This window comes from Choloepus didactylus, chromosome Y (assembly GCF_015220235.1).
Source record: "Choloepus didactylus isolate mChoDid1 chromosome Y, mChoDid1.pri, whole genome shotgun sequence".
NCBI classification, from domain to species: Eukaryota; Metazoa; Chordata; class Mammalia; order Pilosa; family Megalonychidae; genus Choloepus; species Choloepus didactylus.
The window spans coordinates 30911946-30922494 of record NC_051335.1 but is presented as its reverse complement, the minus strand read 5'-3'; the positions used below and the strand labels follow the sequence as shown (position 1 = coordinate 30922494).

The 10549-nt window shown below is 40.2% G+C and overlaps 1 protein-coding gene across 1 annotated transcript; it reads left to right on the top strand.

The window, feature by feature from the left end:
- Window positions 1-742: 742 nt before the first annotated feature.
- Window positions 743-1546, top strand: LOC119524302 (potassium channel subfamily K member 1-like). Its single transcript, XM_037822923.1, has one exon. It carries the CDS (start codon window positions 1017-1019, stop codon window positions 1380-1382), a length of 366 nt encoding a protein of 121 aa, XP_037678851.1. The 5' UTR covers window positions 743-1016; the 3' UTR covers window positions 1383-1546.
- Window positions 1547-10549: the final 9003 nt, after the last annotated feature.

Sequence of the window (10549 nt, the reverse complement as noted above, 5' to 3'; positions counted from 1 at the left end):
CAAAAATCTCACCCATAATAAGTCTGCACCAACAAGATTGGATTAAAAGAACATGGCTTTTTGGGGGGGACATAATAGATTCAAACCAGCACAACACTTCACCCAACAACAGCAGAATACACACACTTTTCTAGTGCACATGGATCATTCTCCAGACAAGACCACATTTTAAGTCACAGAACTAGTTATAATAAATTTCAAAAGATTGAAATCATACAATGTGTCTTCTCCAATCATAAAGGAATGAAGCTAGAAATCAATAACAAAGAGAGACCAAGAAAATTTACAACTATATGGAAATTAAACAAGTCACTCGTAAACAATGAATTGGACAAAGAAGAAATCACAGTAGAATTTTGGAAATATATTGAGGTAAACGAAAATGAAAACACAATGTACCAAAACTTATGGGATACTGAAATAACAGTGTAAATGCTTACATTAAAAAAAGAAGAAAGATCTCAAATCAGTGACATGATCTCATGCCTAGACTAATTAGAAAAACAGCACACTAAACTGAAAGTGACTGGATGGAAGGAAATAACAAGTATTAGAGTGCAGATAAGTCAAAGAAAATTAAACAGTAAAAGAGAGTATCAATGAAATTAAAAGACGGTTGTGATATTGCAAGGGAAGAGGAAAAGAAGGGAGGGAAAAAAAAATCGCCGGAGAGCGCCAATCACAGGGAGACGGTAACTGCACAAAGGGAGCCGGAGCCCGCGCAGAGCGAGCGCGAAAGGAGGTGCGCCGAAGGGCAGGGGGCGGTGGCACCCGATCCCGACCGCTCAAACTTCTGGTCCCGCCCTTATCGTGGGCGCGGCGGGGGAGGGGACCCCGCGGGCCGCCAGGCGGGATCCGGCAGCGGCCTCCCGAAACACCCCGAGCAGGTAACCGGAGCCGGCCGAGGGCTGGCCAGGGCGGCGCCGAGGAGGGTACAGGCGCTGGTCCGGCGCGCGGCTGGCGCTCTCGGCCGGGTCTGCTGCGGCGGCGGCAGCGGCGGCGCGCGGGGGAGGAAGATGCTGCAGTCCCTGGCCGGCAGCTCGTGCGTGCGCCTGGTGGAGCGGCACCGCTCGGCCTGGTGCTTCGGCTTCTTGGTGCTGGGCTATCTGCTGTACTTGGTGTTCGGCGCCGTGGCCTTCTCTTCGGTGGAGCTGCCCTACGAGGACCTACTGCGCCAGGAGCTTCGCAAGCTGAAGCGGCGCTTCCTGGAGGAGCACGAGTGCCTCTCGGAGCAGCAACTGGAGCAGTTCTTGGTGCGGGTGCTAGAGGCCAGCAACTACGGCGTGTCGGTGCTCAGCAACGCCTCTGGCAACTGGAACTGGGACTTCACCTCCGCGCTCTTCTTCGCCAGCACGGTGCTCTCCACCACAGGTGACCTCTGAACGGACAGGAGTTGGAGGAGGGATGTGGGAGAAGGAAGGGAGCATCCAGTTGCCTATGATCTGGCAAAATGGGGGCACCTCTGATTCAGCAGTTCTCTCAACTTTGGGTGTGCGAGGTTGCCCTTAAACTTTGAAGCGTCACTTCCCTGCACTGCACAACCGGCCCGACGCTCACCCGTGAAGGAGCGCTCCAGGTGAAGCTTGAGGTCTGGGATATGCCCCGGAGCACTGTCACAGTGCTAGATTAGATCAGTGAAGAGAATGTAAATCGGTATTCAGACTCTGGAAGGAATCCCAAAGATTGTCCATTGTAGTCCCTTCCATTCATCCATGAGGTCGAATCCTTGCACAAATAATCCGTCGTGGCGTGGTAGAAGGTCACATACTTCGTAGTTATCCGTGTAGTGCCTGAATCTGGGCCTTGTGATTTACCTGCGAGGAACCTCTTGTTTTGCCCCCCTCACCTTCCCCATCCCGGGTGGGTACAGGTGAATCAGCATCCCCTTTGCGTGACACTTCCTTCATCCCCAACCGGCTTCACTTCCCAGGGTTTATTTGTTTATAATCCCCTTTGGGTTAAACCCAGTTGATTGTTTTAGTAATTACTTGGTAATAAGTAATATCCTCCACTATCCTCGTAGAACATGTAAAACAATCTGTTCAGAAGTCTGAAGTGAATTGCTAAATGAATATAAGTTTACCCTGAAATACAAGTAGAATTCCAGCTTGTATTGTGATGTCTTAAAACTATGTTAAATGTAGTCCTAAACAAGACAGACATGTTATCTCACTTTCCTAAGCTCCTTTGCCAACACCACTATTTGTATTTTTATTTTGCTTACTGCTTCCATCTTGTTTACCTAATGCTGTTCCTCAGATCACTTGGATGTCACCGTGCCTTTCCTTTTGGGTCTGTTTATGCTAAATTGAGAATCATCCTTTCTCTGCAGAAGTATTTCCACTGTGCTACAGAATGTCTACAACTGGGTCACAGGGTTGGGTAAACATTTTGAAGATAGTATGATATCTTTTAGTACTTTCCTTATAAGGACATTTTGAAGATAGAACAAGAATGAGAACAGTGTTGTGAGAAAAGAACTGGGAAACAGTTTCTGTTTTTGCGAAATCAGTTTGTTTCCCCTGGGTGGGATTTCACATCATTGAAGCTCATTTATAATCTCAACATCCTATGTACCTAATTAAATTCTCCAAACCTTGAATAGACCAGTATTTCCCAGATTCCTTCCCCTCCCTTTTTTTTTTAATTAGGAAAAAATGAAGTTCTTTTATAAAAGGAGTAGGGATAGATGTCTTTTTATTGGTATTCAGATTGTATTGTGGTTCCTAAGAAAGTCTGTATTTCTGCAAACAAGAGTTCATTTAGGAAACCAGTGCAAGAGGCACTTAAGGACAAATTAAATGGAAAAGGTGGCAAATTAGCAAATCAATGAACTCTTGTTATATGAGTAAACCTATTCTAAACCAAGGATACTCTCCTACTGATTTTGTACTGACCCATTATCTGACCCATTTGAGTTTCCTTATGGTATCAAAACACTGGTTTTATGGCAGAGGACTAGATAATTTTTAGAGTAAAGCCTGTATCCTCATTACTAGAAAAATATTTTCTGGAAAAGTATCAGACAACTCAAATGAATTGGAATTGTGGTTTAGGCTTCTCCTTCAGGTGGATATTAGACATCTTATACCTTTTTCTCCCCCACTCTTCCAGCACTGTTGATGGCGTATCACTGAGATAATTGTCACCCAGTCAGTACGGTCAGTCCTGGCTTGTTCAGAATGGGACCCATGGGTATAGTCATCCCTTGTAAGACAGAAACATGAAAGTCTTTGTATCAAAGTATTCTCACCCCAGAAAGTACAAACTTCCATTTGTGGAAGGAACTGGGTGAAGTCTTCATGGTCTTTCTGGATGAGGTCTTAGGCTGGTATTTCAGCAATGTTCTTTCCATTCTCTGCTATGCCAAGGACTCCATCAGTAATTTCCACTAAGCAGTTTAACATCTCTGTACCGCCCCTTGATTAAAACAGATACAGCAACATCTGTATAGGAATCATATAAGAATGAATGAGTGCAAAACACTTTGGAGCTTTTCAGAGGGAAGGGCTATGTAAATAAAAGCAGCTATTATAGAACACAGTATTTCCCACATACTTTTGTACTGTGACTTTTTTGTTTAAAGCATTGAGGAAATGATGTCTTGGGGGATAAGAATTTTCATTAAAGTTATCTTTAGTAGCCATCTTAAAAAAAAAAAAAAAAAAAGACGGTTGTGTGAAAAGATCATGAAAATGGACAAACTTCAGCTAGACTGAAAATGACAAAAAGAGGAAACATAAATAAAATGAGAAATGAAAAGGGGGACATTACTACCAACCCCAGAGAAATAAAAGGGAGTGTAAGAGGATACTATGAACAATTGTATGACAAAAAATTAGATAACCTTGATGAAATAGTGAAATTCCTAGAAGCACTCAAACTCCATACAGTGACTCAAAAAGAAATAGAAGATCTGAACAGACCAATAACAAGTAAAAATACTGAATCAATAATCAAAAACCTCTCAAGAAAGAAAAACTTATGGACAGATGGCTTCAACTGTGAGTTTCACCTAATATTCCAAGAAGAATGAACACCAGTTCTGTGTAAACACTTCCAAAAAATTGAAGAGGAGGAGGGAATACTCCCTAACTTATTCTATAAGACCAACTTTATCCTCATACCAGAGCCAGATAAAGATACCACAAGGAAAGAAAATTACAGGCCAATATTCCATATGAATATGACACAAAAATCCTTAATAAAAGTATTAATAAACCAAATCCAAAAGCATATACATATATATATATATATATAATGTTTAATTGGGATTTATTCCAGGTCTACAAGTGTAGTTCAAGATAAGTAACTCAATTAATATAATACAGCACATTAATAGAATGAAGGGCAAAAATGACACAATCATGGCAATTGAAGTAGAAAAGGCAATTGACAAAATCCAGAATGGCTTCTCGACAAGAACCCTCAGCAAAATGGAAGAAAATTTCATCAAGTTGATAAAGGGAATATATGAAAAACCAACAGCTAACAATATGCTCAATGATAAATGACTGAAAGCCTTCCCCCTGAGGTCATGAACAAGACATATATGCCCATTGTCACCACTGATATTTAACACTGTACTGGAAGTTCTAGCCAGAGTAATTAGGCAAATATAATAATAAAGGTTATAAAAATTAGAAAGGAAGAAGTAAAATTTCCCTATTTGCACATGTAATGTCCATATATATATATATATAGAAAATCCAGAAAAATCCAAAAACAAAACTAGAGAAAATAAAGGTATTCAGCAAAGTATTGGGGTACAAGATTAACACGCAAAAATCAGTGGTGTTTCTATAAACTAGTAATGAATTATCTGAAAAGGTAATCTAGGAAAATATTCCATTTACAATAGCATCTAAAGGAATCAAATACCTAGGAATAAATTTAACCAAGTATGCAAAGGATTTGAACACGGAAAACAAAACAAAACAAAAAACATTGCTGAAAGAAATTAAGGGCTTAAAAAAATGGAAAGACATTCCATGTACATGGTTTGGAAGACTAAATAGTATTAAGATGTCAATTCTACCCAAAGCAATTTGGAGATTCAATGCAATTTCCATCAAAATTCCAACAGCATTCTTTGTACAAATTGAAAAGTCAATCATCAAATTCATATGGAAGAGTAATTGGATTCAAATAGCCATAGTCATCTAGAAAAAGGAAAACAAAGTTGTAGAACCCACACTGCCCAATTTTAAGCTTGTTATAGAGACATTAATCAAAACAGAATGATCCTGGCACAAGGACAGACATATAGACCAATGGAATAGAATTGAGAGTTCAGAAATAAACCCGCTCATTTATGGCCAATTGTTTTTCAACAAGGCTACTGAGTCCTCTCAATGTGGGAAGAATAGTTTCTTAAACAAATGATGCTGGAAAAATTGGATATCCACAAGCAAAAGAATGAAAATAAACCCTACATTACACCATTTATAAAAATTAACTCAAAATGGATCAAAGATCTAACTATAAGAGCTAAAACTCTAAAACTCCTACAAGAAATCCAAGGGAAACATCTTCACGGCCTTATAATAAATTGGTCTCTTAGACTTTATGTCAAAAGCACGAGCAAAAAAAGAAAACAGTAGATAAATAGGACTTCATCAAAATTAAAATCTTCTGTGCATCAGAAAACATTATCAATCAAAGACAACCTACAAAATGGGAGAAAATATTTGGAAATTCTGTATCTGATAACGGTAATATCCAGAATATATAAAAAACTGCTACATCTCCCTGGCAACATGGAATATGACTCCTTGGGAGGAATGTAGACCCGGCATCGTGAGATGGAGAACATCTTGGCCAAAAGGGGGATGTGAAAGGAAATGAAATAAGCTTCAGTGGCAGAGAGATTCCAAAAGGAGCTGAGAGGTCACTCTGGTGGGCACTCTTATGCACTATGTAGACAACCCTTTTTAGGTTCTAATGAATTGGGGTAGCTGGTGGTAGATACCTGAAACTATCAAGCTACAACCCAGAACCCATGAATCTCACAGACAATTGTATAAAAATGTAGCTTATGAGGGGTGACAATGGTATTGGGAAAGCCATAAGGACCACACTCCCCTTTGTTTAGTTTAAGGATGGATGAGTAGAAAAATAGGGGAAGGAAACAAACAAACAAACAGACAAAGGCACGCAGTGTTCTTTTTTACTTTAATTGCTCTTTTTCACTTTAATTATTATTCTTGTTATTTTTGTGTGTGTGCTAATGAAGGTGTCAGGGATCGTTTTAGGTGATGAATGTACAACTATGTAATGGTACTGTGAACAATCAAATGTACGACTCGTTTCGTATGACTGCATGGTATGTGAATATATCTCAATAAAATGAAGATTTAAAAAAAAGTAAGATTTAAAAAAAATAAAGACAAGCAATCCAATTAAAAGGACATGAATAGACTTAATTCAAAGGAAGATATACAAATGACCAATAAACACATAAAAAGATGCTCAACCTCATTAGGCATTAGAGAAGTACGAATCAAAACTACCATATCATACCACCTGTATATCCACTAGGAAGGCTATTATTTTTTTTTTTTTAAAAAAAGCAAATAACAGGCATTGGAGAGAATTTGAAGAAATGGGAACAATTGTATGTTGCCTGTGGAAATGTAAAAGAATGCAGTCACTGTGGAAAGACAGTTTGGCAGCTCCTCAGAAAGTTAAGTATGGAATTAAATATGACCCAGCAATCCCACTTCTAGGTATATCCCCAAAATAATTAAAATAATTAAAATCAGAGACTGAAATATGTATTTGTACACCTATGGTCATAGCACCATTATCCACAATTGCCAAAAGATGAAAGTAACACAAATATCTATCAATGGAAAAAAGGATAAACAAAATATACATACAATGGAATTTTATTCAGCTGTGTAAAGGAATGACGTTCTGAAACTTGCTGCAACATGATCAACTGTGGGGTTCAGACTTTCCAGCTCCCATGATTGTGATTTCTGAAAACCAAATGCAGAGTCTAATCTTGTGAGTAGCGGAATTGCAATGCAAACTGAATCCCCAGCCTTGTAGGGTGTCTGCTCTTAAAGTGAGGGCATTGATTGGGAAGGGATGAGATGTTGAAAATTGGAATGGGGGCATATGCCAGATCATGGTGAAGGTGGGGATATTGAAACACTAAATTCTGCCGAGTATTCTCTGCTGTATAAACCTGTAAAGTTCTCCTTTTAGCAGCTTTTCCACCCCCATCCAAAGAGATTAACCCTACTTTGACCAATAAACTTGTAATAGCCTCCTTTGGGAAGGAAGTCTTTCCTCCTTCATCTGGGATTAACTCTTTTTTTTATTAAATTCAGTTTTATTGAAATACATTCACACACCATACAATCATCCATAGTATACAATCCACTGTCCACAGTATGATAACTTAGTTATGCGTTCATCACCACAATCTATCTCTGAACATCTTCCTTACATCAGAAAGAACCAGAACAAGAATAAAAACTAAAAGTGAAAAAAGAACACCCAAATCATCCCCCCATCCCACCCCATTTGTCCTTTAGTTTTTAATCCCCATTCCTCCACTCATCCATACACTAGATAAAGGGGGTGTGATCCACAAGGTCTTCACAATCACACTGTCACCCCTTGTAATCTACATTATTATATAATTGTCTACAGGAGTCCAGACTGCTGGGTTGGAGTTTGGTAGTCTCAGGTATTTACTTCTAGCTATTCCAATACATTAGAGCCTAAGAGGTGTTATCTATATAGTGCATAAGAATGTCCACCAGAGTGACCTCTCGACTCCATTTGGAATCTCTCAGCCACTGAAACTATTTCGTCTCATTTTGCATCCCCCTTTTGGTCAAGAGGATACTCTCAGTCCCATGATGCCGGGTCCACATTCATCCCCGGGGATTAACTCTTTTTTGCCAGAGAAATCCAGAAAGTAATCCCCTAAAGGTGTTGATTTGCAAGAAATTGCTAATTCTTCTCAGGACTCACCTCCACCACCCTTTTTGCTTCCAGACCTAAAACTGCAGCAGGCCCAACAAGGTGAGGTACAAAGTGTGACCAATGAGGAGGTGCATTATGATCCAAAAGAACTGCATAGTTTTTCCAATTTTTACAGACAGAAATCCAGGGAATATGTGTGGGAATGAATATCAAGGGTATGGGATAATAGTAGAAGAACCATAAAGATGGAGCAGGCTGAATTTATTAATGGTCCACTAAGCAGATATTCTGGATTCAGCATTGTAGCTAGAGGGGTTAGAAAGTGTTCTAACAGTTTGGTTCGTTGGCTGAAATATGGCCTACACTAAATGAAACTGAAATTTGAGAAATGCCTTTGTATAAGGTGGAGAAAGGTATCCAAAGTCTTAGGCAGATTCAAATGTTAGAGTGGATTATCATGGAAAACCTGCTAACTTACCCTGGGAGTGGCCAGAATACATGCCTTTCACCACAACTGTGAGAAATAAATTTGGAGAGGGGACCCAGCATCAGTAGGTCAGATAGTAATATGGGAACTACTGCAACTGAACTGGGATCCTTAAATGAAATGGGGATGATTGGATTCCAGGTTGGCAGGAACCAAGTGGTGGCACTTAATCACCAAAGAGCAGGTGGGTATGGTTATTGTAATGGGCAGCAGAGTGAAAGCAGTAATCAGAATAGTTTGACTTGTAAAGACCTAGGGCATTGGCTAGTTGATTACTGAGTACCTAGAAATGAAATAGATTGGCAGCCTACTAAATTCTTACTTGATCTGTGTAAGCCAAAGATCAATTCTTACTTGATCATGTGTAGGTCATGTGGACAAACGTGTAACTTGAATCACAAAAACAGAAAGTCACAGTCCCTCATCAATTCCCAGGCTTGAGAGAGTTTACAGACCTAGTACTCCTTGAATGAAAGGAAGTCCAGGTCCCTCTGAGGAAGGAATCTGCTACACTGCCAATAATTTATACCATTAACCTTTTCCCCAGCCTACCCCACAGGGACCTATGGCTTTTTACCACAGTGACTGTGCACTTGGCAAAATAAAATAAACAGAGGTTTTGGAGATTATTGGACACTGGCTCTGAAGTGATAATTCTAGCAGACCCAAAATGTCTCTGTGGTCCACCAGTCAGAGTAGGAGCTTAATAAGGTCAAGTAATCAATGGAGTTTTAGCTCAGGTCCACCTCACAGTGGGTCTGGTTGGTCCCAGAACCCATCCCGTGGTTATTTTCCTGGTTCTGGAATGCATCATTGGAATAGACATAGTTAGGAAATGGCAGAATCCTCATACTCTTTCTCTGTTCTGTGGAGAGAGGGCTTTCATGGTAGGAATCTCCAAGTGGAAGCCACTAGAACTGCCTCTACATAGCAAACTAGTAAATTACATTAAAATCAATACCACATTCCTGGTGGAATTGAAGAGATTAGTGTCACAATGAAGGATTTGAAGGATGGGGGAGGGGTGTGATGATTCCCACCACATCCCCCCCAACCCTCCTATTTGGCCTGTGCAGAAAACAGACGGATTTTGGAGAATGACAGTGCATTTTTGTAAACTTAACTAGGTGGTGACTCCAATTGCAGCTGCTGATCCAGAGGTGTTATTATTGCTTGAACAAGTTAACACATTCCCTGGTACTTGGTATGCAGCTATTAGTCTGGCTAATGCTTTTTCCTTAATACCTGTTTGTAAAGACCACCAGAAACAGCTTGTTTTCAGCTATCAAGGTCAACAATACACTTTTACTGTTTTACCTCAGGGTATGTTAACTCTCCAGCCCTCTGTCATAATCTAGTTTGCAGCAACTTTGATCACGTTTCCCTTCTATAAGACATCACACTGCTCCATTACATTGATGATGTTATGTATGCTGCTTGGACCTAGTGAGCAAGAAGTAGCAACTACTCTAGACTTATTAGTAAGACATTTGCATATTATGTGGGATAATAAATCCAATAAAAATTCAGGAACTTTCCACCTCAATGAAATTTCTAGGGATCCAGTGATTTGGGGTATCTCAAGACATCCCTTCTAAGGTGAAGGATAACCTGTTGCATCTGGACTCTCTTACAGCCAAAAAAGAGGCATAAAGCCTAATTGGCCTCTGAATTTTGGAGGCAACATATTCCCCTTTTTGGGTGTGCTCCTCTGACCCATTTACCAATTGACCCAAATAGCTGTTAGTTTTGAGTGGGGACCAGAAACTATACAAAGCAGCTGCTCTGGCACTTAGGCCATATGAACCAGCAGATCTAATGGTTCTTGAAGTGTTGGTGGCAGATAGAGGGGCTGTTTGGAGTCTTAGGCAGGCCCCTATAGGAGAATCACAGGGCAGACCCTCAGGATTTTGAAGCAAAGCCCTTCCATCCTCTGTGGATAACTACTCTCCTTTTGAGAAATTCCTGCTTCTGGGCTTTAGTAGAGACAGAACACTTAACCATGGGCCACCAAGTTACCAGGAGACCTGAGCTGCCCATAATGAACTGGGTGTTTTCTGATCCACCAAACCAGAAAGTTTGGTGTGTTCAGCATTAACCAATCCGTAAATGGAAGTG

Bases quoted from the DNA above. Each gene is read 5' to 3' on its own strand.
- LOC119524302 (XM_037822923.1), top strand. From the start codon at position 1,017: ATGCTGCAGTCCCTGGCCGGCAGCTCGTGCGTGCGCCTGGTGGAGCGG.